The sequence below is a fragment of the Sminthopsis crassicaudata genome, chromosome 1 (genome assembly GCF_048593235.1).
Source record: "Sminthopsis crassicaudata isolate SCR6 chromosome 1, ASM4859323v1, whole genome shotgun sequence".
NCBI lineage: Eukaryota > Metazoa > Chordata > Mammalia > Dasyuromorphia > Dasyuridae > Sminthopsis > Sminthopsis crassicaudata.
In genome coordinates, this window is record NC_133617.1 from 486,678,809 (window position 1) to 486,698,341 (window position 19,533).

At 39.4% G+C, this 19,533-nt stretch overlaps 1 protein-coding gene across 3 annotated transcripts in view; it reads left to right on the forward strand.

Moving 5' to 3' along the window:
• ARPC1B (actin related protein 2/3 complex subunit 1B) overlaps window positions 1–19,533 on the forward strand; it is a 47,366-nt gene that overhangs the window by 21,060 nt on the left and 6,773 nt on the right. For all 3 annotated transcript variants that reach the window (XM_074281257.1, XM_074281256.1, XM_074281255.1), the window contains 5 exons: window positions 5,013–5,087; window positions 12,257–12,361; window positions 14,155–14,377; window positions 16,317–16,424; window positions 18,571–18,777. In XM_074281257.1, the coding sequence (XP_074137358.1) occupies window positions 5,024–5,087; window positions 12,257–12,361; window positions 14,155–14,377; window positions 16,317–16,424; window positions 18,571–18,777 (707 nt within the window). In that variant the 5' untranslated portion in view covers window positions 5,013–5,023. The remainder of the gene's footprint in view (window positions 1–5,012; window positions 5,088–12,256; window positions 12,362–14,154; window positions 14,378–16,316; window positions 16,425–18,570; window positions 18,778–19,533) is intronic.

The window sequence follows — 19,533 nt, forward strand, 5'->3', positions numbered from 1 at the left end:
TTCTTTCAAACATATTTCCATATTTCTCATGTTGTGCAAGAAAAATCATTTGATTTAAAAAAATTTTTTTGACCAGTACAGGACTGAGGTCAAAACCTGATAGCTCATCTAGAGAACACACTTCAGGTTAATATCAATCCATTAAATATATGTCTTTGGGTGTGCTTAGTCCTGAAACTCCCTAACAGGGCTCATCATCCAGTCCATATCACAATATCTCATCTATGAAGATTTCTGAGGGATTTTATCCAAATGCTTTGTGGCAGTTGATGAAAGGCTCTATGTGTCTATGACATTTCTTGGCCCATAAGACTATAAGAGAAATTGAAATTAGACTTCTTGATGAAGCAACCCTAGCAGGCTCTTAGTATTTATAAGAAGCTCTAGGCTCACTCTTTTCTTCTCCCCATTATCATTAATTTAAATTTATATCTTTTGATGTTTTATGATTTTCCAGCACAATCATCTCTGATCATACAATCTTCTTTTCCCACCTAATGAACCTTTTTTTATAGCAAAAAAAAAATATTAAATAAAATTCATGGATTGCATTGACCACATCTGACAATATATGTTCAATTTTGTACTCCCTCCCATCCTAACAAGGAAATAAAGGAAATGCATTTTCTCTTTTCTTATCTAGAGCCAAGATTCATATTTACAATTACACAACACCTAATTATTCTTTTCCCCTTCTTATCTTCATACAACAAACTACTTCTTTCCATTCCCTAATATTTATTCCCTTCCTTACTGTCACATCACCTGAAGTTGGACCCCTAATATATCTTCAAAAAAGGCTATAGACGTATGAAAACAGAAACCTGCAATTCTGAAAACTTCCATTTCTTCTGCCCCATCAGTATCAATAGTGAGGTCATCTCTCGGTTCTTTCCTTTCCCATAAATCTGGGAGCTTAGGTGGGAGGGAGGAAGGAGGCAAAAGCACCTCCACACCTCCCACTACCCCCTCAGGTAAGGGCCAATCAGTGAGGACAGCTCTTGGTGTGGTTTAGATCCCTAACCCCTAGGAACAGAGGCGAGGAGGCAAGTTTGTTCAGTGGCTTGGCTATGTCTCAAGTGCTAAAGTAGGGTTAAAAAGAAAGATAGAGAGAGAGATTCCTTCACTAGGAAGATTCCATTCCCTCTTTCAACTTGAGTTCAGTCAGGACAACAAGAAACTTATTCATTCTACTAAAGAGATCAAAACAATGATCAGGCCTTTGAGAGATGCTGTCCCCATGGGGAAACAATTTCCCCAAGTTTCCTGGTGATTAATAGTCTAACTTGTATAATGCCCAACTGTGCAAATCCCATAATATTCTATAGAGGGTTAGAAATTAAATTTGTCACTTATAGAAGAACAGAAAATAGAATAAAAAAGACCTTTCTTATATAGTATCAAGCATTTGTTTTGAAATTTTGCTATCCCAATTTTCTACCACTTGGAATTGGTCATTATTGCTTTTCTGTTTACTTCTGCATACAGCATTTTGTCCTTATTATGTAGGCATTACTTCCTTCCAGTAGAAAGAAGGCATGGTACTAGCACATAATAATAGGTGCTCGGCAAATGTTTATTGAATTAAATTGGATGATCCTTGAGGCAGAAAGTTTTATTTTATTCCCCTTGCCCCGTGCCAGTCATGATGCATGGCACCTAGTGGTTGGTTAATAAATGCTAATTGAATTGAATCAAATAACCTTATTTTATCAAGATTTCCATTCAAGAAAGTTACAAACCATATTGTATCAAGGATATAGAGAGAGGAAAGAAGGAAAGAAAAAAGAAAGGAAGGAGTGAAGGAAAGAGACTGTTGTTTATTTTTTGTCTTTGATGATGACTGTGACATCAGAGACATGATGCCATGGCATGCAAGTGAATTGGGTTAAAGTGGAGGAGGTCTGTACAAGTCACTAACTTCACTTTCTCCTCCAAAGCCATTTGAGTCCAGTGGCAAGACTGGAAGATAAACATGGAAGGAAGGAAGGAAGGAAGGAAGGAAGGAAGGAAGGAAGGAAGGAAGGAAGGAAGGAAGGAAGGAAGGGAGGGAGGGAGGGAGGGAGGGAGGGAGGGAGGGAGGGAGGGAGGGAGGGAGGGAGGGAGGAAGGAAGGAAGGAAGGAAGGGAGGAAGGGAAGGAGGAAGGAAAGAAGGAAGGAAGAGAGGAAAGGAGGAAGGAAGGAAGGAAGGAAGGGAGGAAGGAAGGAAGGGAGGAAGGGAGGGAGGAAGAGAGGAAGGAAAGAAAAGAGAAAGAGAGAATGAATATGTCTCAATCTGCAGTAACACCAATATCTCTCTATTTGGAGGTAGGTAACATGCTTCATGAGTCTTTGGGCATTGTAATTGGTCCCTGGGTCAATTAGAATTACTAAGTCTTTTAGAGCAGATCATCCTTACATTGTTTCTGTTACTATATACATTGTGTTCCTAGTTTTGCTCACTTGATTCTGTATCAGTTCTAATGGAAGGTAATGTTAAAAAAAAAAAAAAATGGACAAGTAAAAGTGAAAAGAACCAGGAAAGGCCTCCTGCTGAAGGGGATTCTAAGTTGTGTTTTGGAAGAAGACAAGGAATTTAGGTCCTTAGGGTAAGGAGGAGAGAGTTCCAAGGATGGGGGGAAGGGGGAACAAGCAATTATCTAATACCTACTAGGACAGTATGATACTCTGTTCTGACTAGGTCTGGAACCAGATATTTCCCGTCTCTGGACTTGTTTCCTTATTTCACTTAACGTTCTTTGCCTCATTTCTTTCATCTGTAAAATGAGCTAGAAAAGGAAATGGCAGATTGTTCCAGTATCTTTCACAAGAAAACCCCCAAAGAGGTCATGAAAATTCAGGGATGATTGAAATGACTCAAAGATAAAATGAGTTCGGGAGAGTGAAGGGAGACATTGCCTCCAGAAGACTCCACTTCAAATAGAATCTAGTCATATCCAGAAAGAATGGACTAAACCTACCCAAGAAAACTTTAGTTTTAGAACATTCAGCATTTGAATGACTACTGTATGTTCTACTCCACCACTCCTAGAAAAACCCACCCCCCCTCCCCCTTTCCTGCTGATTAATAGTTTCTTCTGGAGGTGTGGCCTAGTTTTCTTGAGTTTTTTTTTTTTTTTTAAACCAGTTTCCTGTTTTGGACAGTTGTCAAGCTTCCTTTATTTTCCCCTACTCTCCTTACTTGGATTTCCCCTCCCCACACACTAGGCTTAGTCAGAAGTGCTTTTGTTTAAAAATGATTGTGTTGTTAGAATTAGGAAGGGATGGGGGATGGAGGCACCTTATATGTTCTAGGAGAGGAGTGAGTTCTGGGATGTGACAGAGGATTTAGGTAGGTAGTTGGAAGATAAGTGGGAGGAAAAAGGGCAGGAGAGTGTTAAGTGGATGGAGTGCTGGGAGAGAGGACACTCTTTCCTTCCCCCTTCCTTCTTTACTTCCTTCTTTTAATTAATTAAATTGATTTTTTTTATATTGTCTCCTCATACCCCAGCAAAGCCTTTGATGACATCAATAAGGGGCTATGGGGAATCATGACACCATTAAAGAGCCTTTGTCTCTCTGGTCTTTGGAATGCAGTCACTTTCTGCTTCTAATGCCACTAGAACAGGACTTTCTCTTTATTCCTAGACTGTTGTCATCCAGAAGGAATCTTTTGCTCCAGGCTGTGATGAGATATAGGATTACAAACTATTTCCAAGTTGGTCATTTATTATCAGCAAACACATCTCCTCCCCACCCCCACCTCCACCAGTGCCTAATATGTAGGGGAAAGGTTCTTAGTTCTTTTTTTATATCAAGGACTTTTGGCAATATGGTGAAGCCCATGGATCCTTTCATCAGAATCATTTCTTTTGCCCACAATTAGGGATGTTAAATTTCAACTAGTAGTTAATGAAAATAAAGATTTTAATTTTCTCCCCATACATGTTCATGGACTCACTGAAATCATTCACCCCAGGTAAAAAAGCCCTAATATAAGGCATCCCTGACAGCTAGCTTAGACATAAACAGAGCCAAGATAAAGCATTTTAGACAATTGAGTTCAATCAGTAAACATTTATTAAGGGAAGAAAGGAAGGAAATAAGCATCTTTCCATGATCCTAGCCCACTGTGCTTAGGCATTAGGGATATTAAAAACAAAAAATAAATCAGTCCTTAACAATCTTATATTATATGGGGGAACTACATGTACATAAGCAGATGCAGAATGTATACAAAGACAATACAAGGTAGTGTGTGTCTGTGTCTGTATGTATGTGTGTATGTACAGAAAGTAGGTTAGTTTGTGTAGAAAGAAGTCTATGAAGATTATTTTTTAAAAAGTCTAGAAAGTAGGTTGGAGCTGGATAGTAAGGAACTTGAAGTGCCAGACAGGAGTTAATATTTGATCTTAGAATTTATTAAGTTTATTAAGTAGGGGAGTGATATGGTAAAATGTGTGCTTTGGAAGTATCACATCCTAATTTATTTGTTTGTTTATTTATTTATTTAAATAAAAAAAATTTTTTTCCCAGTTACATGTAAAGACAATTTTTTCATGTTCCCTTAAAAAAATTTTTTTTGAGGTCCAAATTTTCTCTTTCCCTCTCACCTCCCTCTTCCTTGGGACAGTAAGCAATTTGATATAGGTTATACATGTTCCATCATGCAAAACATATTACCATAAATATCACTTCTAAAGGATAAAGTTAAAAGAGGAAGGGAAGAATAGGAGGACAGGCTTCCTTCTGTTCTTTCCCAATGGATGATAATATATATCCCAGGAAGCCACTGGTCACAAAAATCTATTTCTCCACCTAAAGTGTAGGGAGTTTGTAGGGGGTGGGGCATGGTAGGAGTGAGGGGTTGCATAATTTGGGGCTCTGGTGAAGCCCTTCTGCCCAGGACTGTAAATGGTTAACTCTTATTAATCTCTTTTTCAGCACTGATGGAAGGTTCTTTTTAGAAAATACTTGGGGTAAGGAGACAAAGTGATCTAATACAGCTTCCTTTTTTTCCTTTGGAACTGCAGGAAAACTCACCATGGCTTACCACAGTTTCCTGATTGAACCCATCAGCTGTCATGCCTGGAACAAGGACAGAACCCGTGAGTGCTCCCCTCAATTCAATTCAATTCACTTGCTGTGGGCATCTTCTAGGAGCCAAGCCTTCAAAGCAGCAGGAGAGGACCAAAGAAGGAGGAAAGTGGGGAGGGGGGCCTTCCCAGGAGATGCAGCTGAAGCAGAATTCATCTTTCAAAGCCTCCTCATTATCTAGAGCAAGAATTCTTAATGCTTTTGGTCTTGTGAACCCTTCTGTTAGTTATGTGAAGCTTATTGACCTTCTCAGAAGTTGTTTAATGCATAAAATGAAATATGGAGGATTACAAAGGAAATCAATTCTATTGAAATACAGTAATCAAAATTTACAAACAACAAAGCCAAGCTCACTGGCCCAAGATTAAAAACCTTTGATCTAGAGACTAAAACCAAAGAATTATACAAAGATAGAGCTGGGAGGCCATTCTAATACAACTCCCCTTATTTGACAGAGCAGGAAACTGAGGCCCCCAGATGGGGGGTGGTGATTTGCAAAAAGTCACCTAATGAGTTAATTACTGATGTAGAAATAGAGTTTAGGATTACTATTTTTCAAATCAGAGCTTCTCCCATTATTCTGCATTGCTTCCTGATTATGGGATGCTGTGTGAAGATGCAGTGGAAAACCCCGGTGTCAGGGAACCTCAGTTCAAATTGGACCTCTTTTATTTGGTCCCTTTTTTGATTTTAGGCAAGTTATTTAACTCTCTAGGACCCAGTCAAAGGAAAGGTTGGAAAAATAGACAAGAGAACAAACAAATAAGTAAATAAAAAGTAGGGATTGGACTAAATAATCTCTTCCACCTCTAAATCCAGCAAGCATTATTAATTGAAGACTGAGCACAATTTATTTCTGGCCTGTTCTGTCTGCGAGAACTCCCTTATACGAACTCCCTGCCCAAACCAAGCTATCCTACATCATCCCCTGGAAGGGAGGTGCCTTTTGCTCCTACCTTCCTTACCTCTTCAGGATGGTTCTCCTCACTCTTGGCCTATATAAATTCTACCCAAATTTGAAGACCCAGCTCATACTCACCTCTTCCTTGAAACTTTCCTGAATTGCGCCCCTATCCCACCCCCAATCCACAATGGTGTCTCTCTGCCCCCTAGATTCCTACTGCCTATTATATAAATTTGACATTTAACATAAACTGCCTTAACTTGTTATTCAATAACATACATACATATTATGAGCCTATTTCTTCTGGGAACCATGGTAGGTTCTGAGGATGCTAAAAAGAAAACAACAAAAAAATAAAATTTTTGACAAGGATCTTAGAATCATTTTGGAGAAGTGTGCAGCTAGTATATAGATAAATAAGTACAAGAGGATTTCTGATTCTCTTGGTGTCATAAAGAATTCCCCTACATCTTTCTTGTCTCCCCAGCTAGTCTGTAAGTTCTTTAAAGATGGGGACTGTCTTATGAGTCTTTGTAATCTCCAAGGATGGACATCCTTCTTTATTCCCTGATAGCTTAACTTCTGGAGGATTCATTCTTTCTCAGAAACTTTGTATTTTTTCTCTCTTAGTAGGCTCTCATAGATCAAAAATCTTAGTATAGGTGTTCAAAGTCAAACCTGCACCAAATCTTTTGAGATGTCTTGTATATAAAGCATATATTAAGCATATAGATTCACAGAATAATCAGAGAAAGTTCTAATGCCATGAATAGAATTAGAGAACCTTGGTGACACTATCTGTGGGCTGTCTGTAAATGATTTTTCTTGGAATCCTAGTTCCTTTCACAAAGGATATTTGCTGATATATTACAAATCAACATATGTTGTTGAGGTACATGAGTTTTTTTCTCTTTACCTCAACCTTATTTTATAAAATTGGAATGATAATAGCACCTATCTAGCTGGGTTGTCCAGAGGATCAAATGAGATTATACATATGAAGTGTTTTGCAAATAGCTCTCCTCTTCCTCCCCTTCTTTTCCTTTTCCTTCCTTTCCTCCTTTTCCTTTTCCTCCTCTTCTCCTTCTTCACTTTTTATTATTATTTTTAATTTTATTACTATTATTTTCCCTTCTCATTAAATATTTTTCCCACAGTATTTTATTTTTTGAAATACATGTAAAGATAGTTTTCACAATTCATTTTTGTAAGACTGTATTAATAATTTTCCCTACCTTCTCTATTTGCCTTCTTCCTAAAACAACAAGAAATCTAATGTAAGTTAAATTTTTAAAATATGTTTGTTTTTTAAACAGAATTTTATTTTTCCAAATACATGTAATACATTCATTTTTGTAAGACTTTATGCTCCCAATTTTTCTCCTTCCCTCTCCCTTCTTCAAGAACAAACAAACTTATAAAGGTTAAACATGTTCAATGCTTTTAAACTTATTTCCATATTTGTCATGTTGTGTAAGAAAAATCTGACCTAAAGGAAAAAAAAAAAAAAACACACGGGAAAGAAAAAACAAACAAACAAACAAAAAAGGTGAAAATATGCTCCAATCCACATTTAGTCTCCATAGTTCTCTCTGTGGATGCAGATGGCATTTTCCATCCCAAATTTATTGGAATTGTCTTGAATCATTGCATAGCTGATCATCACATAATGTTGCTGTTACTATGTACAATGTTCCCCTGATTCTGCAGTATCAGTTCATGTAAGTCTCTCCAGACCTCTCTGAAATCAGCTTTTCTTATAGAACAATACTATTCCATTATATCCATGTACCATAACTTACTCTGCCATATTCCAGCTGATGTTGTCTTCTTGTTTTCCAAAGGCCTAGATGACATTTGTTGTCATGACATTTAGGAAAATTTGTTGTCATGACATTTAGGAAAGAGTCAGTAGACCTGTGTTCTAGTATTATCTTTTCCACAAAGCCATTGAATGACTACTTATAAATCACTTCATCTATTTCAGCTTTAGTTTTTCCATCTCTGCCCTTGAACTAGGAGGTTCAAGTTATAGTTTTCCCTATGTAGTCTGAATTCTCCATTTACCTCTTTCTTAACCCTTGGCCACTCACTGCTTCTTCCACTGGGATAACCAACTGAACTTGATCTGAGCTGTCTATTGGACAAAAATAAGTAGCTTTGGGTAGTCCTTGTTTTCCTTTTTTTTTTTAAATTTTAAAAAAATTTATTGATATCTGCAAGAGGAAGATCACTTTTGAGTTCCTGTATAGGACTGCTGAGCTAATCCTTGACATGACATGGGATGTCATGATTGTTTTAAATATTTCTCCCATACACATTTTCCTCCATCTTCATTCTGCTGTTTTTCCTACAGGTCCCCACATAATCATTATGTCATTCTTGAAATACAGTAGCCCAACTGGTTTTCTCAAACCCTGCTCTGTCCAAACACCTATTGAGAAGGCAGCATGCTATAGCTGGAATTTGAAGTTGTTAAAATCCTAAGATCTAGGTTCAAGTTCCAATTCTTCTACCTATTATATGACCTAGAGCAAGTGACTTTATCTCACTGGTGTTTACTTTCCTCATCCACAAATTAGGGATTTGGAAAGATAATTTCCAAGAGCTATTCCAACTTGAAATCTATGATCTTATGAAATGAAATGAAAAACATTATTCATTTTCTGATATACACCCATCACCACCACCAGCAAAGCCCCCTAGAAACAAAGGAAGTTCAGCAAAACAAGCTAAAATGATCTCATCTGGCAGCACATGCAACATTCCACTCCCATGATCCTCCATGTCTCTGCCAAAGACCTTGTTTTCACAACTTGTACCAGGTATCAGTAAAGATACTCCTGGCTTCTCCCTATGTTCTTTGAAATACTTGGCAATATTTTGCAAATTATTTCCCTTATTGCCAAGGTTAAGAGGGTTTCCCTCGTAGAAACATAGGAAACTCTGGCATTGGAGAGATCTATCTTTTTATTTTTTACCCCTCAGGATTTTCCCTTCTCCAAGTACTGTTTTTCCCTTTCTGAACTTATTTTGCTCATACAAGTGAAGCCAGCTTCTTTGTCCAAGAGTCACTGAATTTTAGAGCTTGTTTTATAAAATTAGACAAACCAGATGATCTCTTCAGTCCCTTCCAATTCTGACATTCTGTGATATAAGTCTTTTGCAAAGGGGTAACAGTACTCATTATGTGCAAAGAAGGGGGAAAAGGTAAGAAGGAAGATTTGTTGTTATTTTTCCTTCATTCTCTCTCTTTTCAAAGTAGCATTTTATTTTTCCAAATACATGTAGAGATTAATTTTTATAATACTTTGTGTTCCAAATTTTTCTCCCTCCTTCTTTTATCTCTTCCCTCCCCAAGACAGCAAATAATCTGATATCGGTTAAGTATGTGCAGTCCTTTTAAACATATTTCCATATTTGTCATGTGGTACAAAAAAATCAGATCAAAAGGAGAAAAACCATGAAAAAGGAAAAAAAATAACAACAAGCAAATCAACAACAATAACAAAGGTGAAAATACTATGCTTTGATCTACATTCAGTCTCCATAGTTCTCTCTGGATGTAAATGGAATTTTCTATCCCAGGTTTATTGGAATTGCCTTGAATCACCACATTGTTGAGAAAAGTCAAGTCTATCACAGTTGACTATCATACAATTTTGTTGTTGCTGTGTAGAATGTTCTCTTGGTTCTGCTCATTTTACTCAGCATCAGTATAGGTAAATCTTTCCAGGCTCTTCTGAAATCAGTCTGCTCATTTCTTAAAGAACAATAATATTTGGAGGCAACTAGGTGGCGCAGTGGATAGAGCACCAGCCCTGAAATCAGGAGGACCTGAGTTCACATCTGTCCTCAGACACTTAACACTTCCTAGCTGTGTGACCCTGGGCAAGTCACTTAACCTCACTTGCCCTAGCAAAAAACAAACAAACAAAAACCCAATAATATTCCATTACATTCAAACACCATAACTTATTCAGCCATTCTCCAACTGATGGTCATCCATTCATTTTCCAGTTCTTTAAAACTTAAACTCCTACAGCCAATGAACTTACTCCTTTTAAGGGTGTAAACTCCTTTAAATGTGTAAACTCCTTTTCAGAAGTCTAAAGGTGTAAACTCCTTTTAAAGGTTTGAACTAAAGATGTGAATTCTGAGCTAGAGAATTGTTCAGACAACCTGAGTTAGCACCTTGTAATCCTAACAGGCTGCCACAAATATTTTTGCACATGTGGGTCCTTTCCCCTCTTTTATGATTTCTTTGGGATAAAGACCCAATATTGCCCTTTATTCTCAAAGAAGACCATATAATCTGGAAGGTGAAATCATGACTTGCAAGTGATTTGGATTTAAGTGAGATAGGGCTATACAAAATTACCAGCCTCACTCTCTCCTTCAGAGCCATCTGGCTCCAGTGGTAAGATGTAAAACAGGACGACTGGAAGTGGCCCTGGATGCAGTGAGAGATCTTGATCTTTTTAAGCTAAGGACTATCCCAGGTCACAGTTTGAATGAAAAAAAAAAAAAAAAGCCATCCAGTAATCAAAATTAAGTAAGAAATGAGATAAAGAATGGCCCCTTTTATCCAGTTCCAAAAAAACCCAAATCTGGGATGGAAAGACCCTCAGGGTACTGGCCAAAGCAGAAACAATTGCTATTTATACTCACTCTGAGCCAATAGAGGCTTGGGTTAAGATCTATTTATTGCTAGTCAATCAATGAGAGCCAGAATGATCTGGGTTTAAGCCATGGTCCTTAAAAAGAAAACCTCGCCTATAAACTTCAAGATATCTTATAAGATTTCAGTGATCAAAATTTATATTCCTTTGGGCAGAGCACCCACAGGATAGGGTATGTGGAAGAGGGAGAATGGGAGAGAAGTAAGAAAGGAAGAAAAAAGGAAGAAGAAAGGAAGGAAGGAAGGAAGGAAGGACACAAGCATTTAAAATTTATTTTTAAAACTATAGAGTTCCTAATTCTCTTACTCCCTTCAGCTCCTCTCCATTGAGAAGGCAAGCTCTCTCTCTCTCTGTGTCTCTCTCTCTCTCTCTTTCTCTCTCTCTCTCTCTCTCTCTCTCTCTCTCTCTCTCTCTCTCTCTCTCTCTCTTTCTCTCTCTCTCTCTCTCTCTCCATATATATATATACATATCAATTATGTCTGTAAAGTAATACAAAACATATTTCCATATTAGCCATTTTGGCAAGAAAAATAAACGAAAAAGTATGCTTCAGTCTCAGGACTCAGAGTTTATCAGTTCTCTCTGGATGTAGACAGCATTTTTCTTTGTGAGTCCTTTGGAATTGTTTTGGATCATTGTCTTGATCAGAGTTAAGGCTTTCACAATTATTGCCATTATAATTTTGCTGCTATGGTATTCAATGTTCTCCTGGTTTTGCTTAAATCACCTTGCAGATGTCTTCCCAAGTTTTTCTGAAACTGTTCTCCTCATCATTTTTTATAGCACAATAGCATTACACCACAAGTATTTTACCACTTTACATCCACCCATCACTTTGGCTTTGAAGCAGCTGCCTGATATTGACACTTAGTAGACGTAGTTTGACTATTCCTGTATGTATCCATTTACTGATGAGGCTCATATTTTTCTAGTATAACATACACAACTTGTTCAGTCATTCTTCTTAGCTTCTAATTCTTTTGCCACAAAAAAGAGCTGCTATAGATATTTTTGTACATATATATCTTTTTTTCTTTTCTTTGATCTTTTGAGAAACAGATGTAGTAGTTGGTTTTATAGCCCTTTGAGCATGATTCCAAATTGTTCCAACACTGCATTAGTGTGTTTATTTTCCTACATCCTTTCCAACATTTGTCATTTTCCTTTTCTGTCATGTTAGCTAATCTGACGGGTGTGAGATGATACCTCAGAGGAGAAACAAGCATTTATTAAATACCAACACTGTGCCAAGCAAAACATTTACCTCCATTATTTTCTCTGCATTTGGATAAGGGGTCATCATACATGTCTGTGTGCATATTTATGGCCTGAAAATGCTTATACATGTGTATGCTTATGAAGACAAGGGAGCCAAATGACTGCTTTCCAGAGTGGGGGTCCTGAGGCTGAATTTGTTTTCCATTTATTCTCATCCAGGTTTCTTGCATTCCATAGAAAACTTGAATCCAATCTGGCTTCTCTTTGCCAATCCTCCCTTCTCCCCCTCCTCCTCCTTTCCTCCCTTTTCTCTTCCTCTCTTCCCCCTTCCCTTCCCCACTAGTGGCAGGAGTAACCTTGCTTTATCATCCCACAGAGATTGCCATCTGTCCAAATAACCATGAGGTCCACATTTATAAGAAGGATGGAACCAAATGGACAAAGGTGCACGAACTTAAGGAGCACAACGGACAAGTGACAGGTGAGCTTGGGTGCGCACCCCTGGGTGTTTCATGAGGAATAAAGGTCTGGGTGTGCAGAGCGAAGTAGTAGCACCAACAGAAAATTCTGTTTATTCATATGAAGGCCGTGGTGTTCAACCACAAAATCATAGAATGAATGTTAGGATGACATGCACTCTTATGGAAGATGGTATAGCCAGAGTGATGGCCCAGAAATCAGAAGACCTGGATTTGAATCCTTGTTCTGTAGGGCCTTAGGCAAAATACTTCTCTCTGAGCCTTAGTTTCTTCCTTTCTAAAACGAGGGAGCTATATTAAATCACTAAGTTTCTTTCCAATTAAAATTCTATCATCTGGTACAACCTCTCAAAGGTAGGGGCAGGTGTATAGTCCACAGCAAATTGTTACCCGTCCCTTAAACTTGTATTATCAAAGACTTTAACTTTTTAGAAACCCCAGACCGGAAGAACTGATTCTTCCCCATCTCTCTCCTTCCTGGTTCCCAGGTTTGGCCCCCTGAGCCGCTGAGACCCACTGAGCTGAGGCTGAGAGTTCCTGGCAGAGAAAACAAATGCTTTGTAGAAATGTTTGTAGAAAGCAGGGACATGAGTGGGGAGGAGGCAAAAATCATAATTATAACCTTTGCTGGAAAAAAAAAAAAAAAAAAGCTTTTATCCCAAGAGTTCATTGAACTGTTTGAATCTTTATTCACCTTCATCTCTTGGTTTAGTGAAACATAGCCCCTCTGTGCAAAGAGGGTGAGGGCCTGGTCTTGGAATCATGTTGCGCCTCTGGGAACAGGGCCTGCTTTATCTGTGGCAGACTTTTGAAGCAAGTGACTAAGTGACTTTGTCTTAGTGTCTCTTTCATCAGGCACCCAGGTTCCCTTCCTCCCCAGTCCTGAGTGTCCTTCCCTATAGCTGCGGTCAGTTAGCGGTCCGCGTCAGTGTCAGCGTCCCAGGGTGGGCGTGGGAAGATTCCTTTTCAAGAGGCCTCTCAGACACTCACTAGCTGGGATACGGACAAGTCACTTAGCCCTGTCTGCCTCGGTTTCTTCATCTATAAAGCGAGCTGGAGAAGGACCTGACGAAGCAGTCCGGTATTTCTGCCCGGAAAACTCCAAATGGGGAGATGAAAAGTCAGCCATGACTGAACGAAAACAGTAATTCTCCTTCTAGACCCATGATTCATGTTCAAAGGCCCTGCTCGGTGCCCTAGCTGGGCTCATACACGTTTTACACAAGGGGATTAGTGGATGGCAGTGAATCGGCGGCCCTTTCAGGCGGCATCCGCCTTTTAACGGGCCTTCTTTTATGCCCAAAGGAGCAAGTGCCATGGTGGGAATTTCACTCTCTATAGCCGGCGGGTTTTGAGGGAGGGACCTGGACCTCTGTACTGAGATAAAATCCTAAATCTTTTACATTATCCCCCGGGGTTGGCCCGGGGAGGACGGGCGGGGAGGGAGTGGGAAGGGGGTGGGCCGGCAGAAAGCGGTGCTGGAGGAAGCCGTCAATTTAAGGGAGTCTGCATGGCCCTAAGTTAAGGGGCCTTTTTCACCCGCGTGACCTTAACTTAAAATCTTAGCGTCTTCAGCTATAAAATAAAGGGGATGGATGAAATGGCTTCTGAGGTGTCTCAGCTCGGTATAAGAAAGGAGGTCTGATAAGGAAAGGAAGGGTAAAAGCGCTCCCTGCTGGAATTGCTCTGGAATTGCAGCTGAGCTGTCCAGCCCCTGCTGGGGTGGGGTCGGTGGGAGGAAGCTCTGGGGACTGCGCCCCCCTTCTGACCACTGTCTTCCCCGCCCGGCCTGCAGGCATCGATTGGGCTCCTGAAAGCAACCGCATCGTCACATGTGGCACAGATCGCAACGCTTACGTGTGGACCCTGAAAGGGAACGTCTGGAAGCCCACCCTGGTCATCCTGAGGATCAACCGGGCCGCCCGCTGCGTCAGGTGGTCCCCCAAGGAGAACAAGTTCGCGGTGGGCAGCGGCTCCCGCGTCATTTCCATCTGCTACTTTGAACAGGAGAACGACTGGTGAGCCTGCGGGGACCTGTCGGGAGCGGGAGCTGCCAGGCTGGGTGGGCGGAGAAAAAGCATCCCTAATAAACCTCCTCTCTGCGGAGGCCTTTACGAATCTTACCTGGCCTGGGAGGGAGGCGCTATCGTTGTTTCCATTTTACAGATGGAGAAATGGAGGCAGACAAAGCTGGTAAAGTGTCTGAGGCTGGATTTGAACTCAGGTCCTCCTAACTCCACTACAACGCCTGTTGGAGGGAGAATGGCCATTTAAAGGAAAGGAGGAGATTCTATTCCCCACCCGCCCGAGGGCCAGGGTTAGGAAGGTGAAGAGAGAGCGGTTCAGAACTCTGGCTCATGAGAAGCCGTCCTGATTTGACATTTATAAGGCTTATTGAATCAGAGATTAAAACTGGAAAGAACCTGAAAGACCACCTGGTCCAAAGCTCTCGTTTTAGAAGGAGAAAACCAAGCCTTGAGTCGGAGGTGGAATTCAAATGAAGGTCTCTCTGGCTCTATTCACTATGGGATCTCAGAGAATACCTAACACCCGTTCATTCATTTATTCCTTTATACATTCATTCACACATTTATTTATTTATCCATCCATTCATTTATATTTCCATTCATTTATTCTTTCCTTCCTTCATCTAAATTTTAATATTTAATTTAATTTTCTGTTTTTTATTTTAGCTTCAAATTCTCTTTCCTACCTCTGCTTCCTCTGCTATCTATTGAAAAGGCAACAAACATAATCATTATGCATATGATGTAGGTCACATACGTATCATATATTTGTCATATTTTATATACATCTTACATAGGCACTGCATAAGTCATGCCAAAGCTATTTCACATTAGCCACATTTCAAAGTTGGGCGGGGGACAAGATAAATAAGGATTTAAAAAATAGGCTTCAGTCTGCACTCGGAATTGGTCACTTCTCTATCTGTGATAACATTTTTCATTACAAGTCCTTTGGAATTGTGGATCATCGTGTTGATTACGATATCGCCATTACTGTGTACAGTGTTCTTCTGATTCTGCTCACTTCACTTTGCATCAGTTCGTTTAAGTCTTCCCAGGTTTTTCTAAAAGCATTCTTTCTTATAGCACAATAATATTCTGCACAATCATATACCGCAACTTGTGCAGCCATTCATCAGTTAATGGGCAGTCTCCCATTTTCCAATTCTTTGTCACCACAAAAAGAGCTGCTATAGATATTTTTGTACATGTGGGTCCTTTCCCCTTTTTTATGATCTCTTTGAGATACACATCCTGGGTCAAAGGGTTTAATAGCTCTTTGGGTATAGCTCCAAATTGCTCTTCAGAATGATAGAACCAGCTCACAATTCCACTAATGGTGTATTTTTTTTCACATTTCTTCCAGTATTTGTCATTTTCCTTCTCTGTCATGTTAGCCAATCTGCTGCAATCCCTTCAGTTTAAAGGAGAGGTAACTAAGACTCCAAGAGGAAAAATGATTTATTTGCCCAAGGTTACCTACCTACCTGGTATTCAACAAATTCAATCAAGAGCATAGTACGATGAAAAGAACACTATCTCTGAAATTAGATGATCTGTGTTCAAATTCCTTTTCTGTTGCCTATTTTCCTGTGATCCTGGGGGAGACACTGCCTTTCCCTGTAAATTGATATGGTTAAACAAAATGGCCTCTGGGCTGTGGTCTTACATATCCTGTTTGGTATTCTTTGCTATATTATTTCCATCTTATCATGCTGAAATCTAGCGATTTCATATACGTGAGAGGCCGCCTACCTGGGTTCCAGGTGCATCTTTATTTATCTGTGCCTAGTGAGATATTAGTGTCTTTACTTACTTAAAGTTCCCATCTTAGACAATCTATAAGTTAGGTCTTTACAGCTCTAACATAAGATGGACTTCCCTTTCTGACCGGCAAAGAGGAATCTGACTGTTTGTATTGATCCTTCAGGTGGGTGTGTAAGCACATCAAGAAGCCAATCCGCTCCACAGTGCTCAGCCTGGATTGGCACCCCAACAATGTGCTGCTGGCTGCTGGCTCCTGTGATTTCAAATGCCGGTGAGTAGTGGAGGCTGATGGCTTCCACTGAGGAGGTAGCCCATCTACCCTGGCCATGGACTCAGGGCAAGGTGGAGCCTTTAGGTCCTGGGGTGGAAAGTTTTTATTTTTATTTTTAATTTTTCCAAATACATACAATGATAGTTTTTAACATTTATTCAATATAGGTTAAATCCAATACAGGCCAGTTCTAAACATATTTCCATATTTGTCATGCTGCATAAGAAAAATCAGATCAAAAGGGGAAAAAAATAAGAGAAAAAAAACACAAGCAAACAACAGAAACAACAAAAAGGTGAAAATACTTTAATTAAATTTAATTAAATAATTAATGTGCTTTTATCCACATTTGGTCTCCATAGTTGTCTCACTGGATGCAGATGGCATTTTCCTTCCCAAGTCTATTGAATTTGCCTTAAATCACCACATTGAGCCAAGTCTATCACAGTTGATCATCACATCATCTTGTTGCCATGTACAATGTTCTCTTGTTCTGCTCACTTTACTCAGCATCGGTTCATGCAAGTCTTTCCAGATTTTTTTGAAATCAGCCTGCTCATCATTTCTTATAGAACAATAACATTTCATTACCTTCATGATGGAAGTTTGTAATAGAGATGAAGGGGATTTGTTCTCTGATGTCAGTCGATAACTTTGAAGACATTTTCAGAAGGAAAATCATTTAGAGCAAATGGGATTAGCTTTTTTTTTTTTTTTAAGTGGGAATAGTTAGAAAAGTGAAAGGGTACAATGTCCCTCTCCCCAATTTAAAACATTTTATTTACATAAAATAAAATCATATCTTTTGTTTGAATAAAACTAAGTTAGGAAGAAGAGAATGTTGGGAATTGGAATAAAATAGCATGTTTCTAAAGCTCCCTAATCTTGGATGCCTGATGCATCCATCATTTTTTTAGTTAGTCAGTCAATAAACATTTATTCAGCACTAAGTGCCAGTCACTATGCTAAGTATGGAGTTGATAGACAAAGACAAAAATATAGTATTGGCTCTCAAACAGCTCATATGAATGAGGGAGACAACATACAAATAACTATATGCTTACAAGATACATATTTGTGTATATATGTATGTATGTATGCACATACACTGTAAATGAAAAGTCATCTCAGAGAGAATGCAAGGAGTCAGGATACAGCCAGGAAAGTCTCTCTATGTGAAGTCTTTGAGAGGTGTAAAACTGTTAAGCTTTTCTTACCTGGAGGAAAGGCACTTGAATGAGAAGTAAAGGAGACCAAGTTAGGGAGAAGGGAAGCTGGAGATGCTAAAGGCAAAGCCTCGGGTTGCCTCTCCAAATGTGGATTAAAGCCCAGTATTTTCACCTTTTTTTTTTTTTTTGTTTTTGTTTTTTTGTTTGTTTGTTTGCTTGTGTGTGTGTGTGTTTTTCTTCTCCTAGTTAGAGAGTAAGATCCCTGAGAGCAGAGATCACTTCATTTAGCCCAGTGCCTGGGAAATAATGAGTACTGAATGAATGATTTTGTTTGCATTCATTCACTCATTGCTCTATTAAAATCTCACGATCTTTATTTTTTCATATCTAATCCAAGTAATGGTGTGCTGAAGCCAGCTCAAACTGGTTCACAAAAGACTATTGTTAAATTTTCACTGTAAGAATTTTACCTTTAAGTAATCAGCAGACACTTTAAATTAAGAGCTTTATTTATGTTTTTGTTGGTAGCCTAGCTTTAAGAAAGTGATGGAGAAAACAATAATGCAAATTAAACTTAAAAGTATATTTTGAGTAAAAAATTTTTTTTCTGGTAAGCTGATTGTTAAATATTTGCTAGCAAATCCCTGAATCCAACCCCATGAGTTTATAAGTAGTTCATGAAGCTGTTTTTTAAAAATAATTGTATCTCAATATATTTGGTTTCCTTTGTGATCCTATTTTGTGCCTTTAAAACCATTATTCTGTAAAGGAGGTTCATGGGCTTCTCCAGACTGCCTGGGCAGGGTCTGTGATATACAAAAAGATTAAGAATCCCTGGTTTGCTTGGATATAAATGTTGGGGGCTGGAAAACAATGTGCTTTGTCCAACACCCTCCTCCACTAAAAAGGGCCACGCTACCCTCCATCCCCATAAAGCCCTCCTGCTCAGCTCGGGCTTTCCTTTCCTTCTCTTTCAGAATCTTCTCAGCCTATATCAAGGAGGTGGAGGAGAGGCCCTCACCCACCCCGTGGGGCTCCAAAATGCCCTTTGGCGAACTGATGTTTGAGTCTAGCAGCAGCTGCGGCTGGGTCCACAGCGTCTGCTTCTCCGACAGCGGCAACCGCATGGCCTGGGTGAGCCACGACAGCACCGTGTGCCTGGCTGACGCCAGCAAGAAGATGGCGTAAGTGGGGAGCCATGAGTGGGGGATGCTCCTCTTCCCTAGAACCGGCCCCACCCTTGACTGGCAGACAGGGGAACCCAGATCCCAGGGGGTCTATACATTCTGACAAAACTCTGGCCATCTGGGCCAAAAGTCTTCGTGAAGCTTTAATAGCTTAAAGTTGTAATCGTTTTGTTTTTTTGTTTTTTTTAATTTTTTAATTTTAATTTTAAACTTCAATAACTTTTGAGCTTTAACAGCTTAATACTTCATAAGACTTTGAGACCTGTATATGGAGGCTGAAATCTGCCTCTGAAACTTTGACCTTGTTCTCGGAATTCTGTTCCTTGGGGTCAAACACTTCAATTCCTCTTCCGGAAGAAAGGTCTTCAAATATCTGAAGCAATTATGTGTTTCTGAAACCTTCTCTTCTTTAGATTACCCATCTCCAATTTATTCAGCTGGTCTTTCTGTTGTGGAATTTTAAATGTAATTTTAATCTCCCTCTCTGGGTTTCCTACACTAGTTTGCCAATATCCTTTCCAAAATTTCATGGTCAGGAGTGACTTCCATATTCCAGATGTGGTCTGACTAGAGCAGAGTTCATTGAGTGTCTGGGCACTGTGCCTCTTAATGGAACCAAAGATTTTTGCTTTGCTAACCATATTGATAGGTTGAATTAGCAGTCCATGAGACTATCACAGTTAAGTGGTACAAGAGATAGAACATGGTCCTGGAGTCAGGAAGGCTCATTTTTGTGAGTTCAAATCCGGCTTC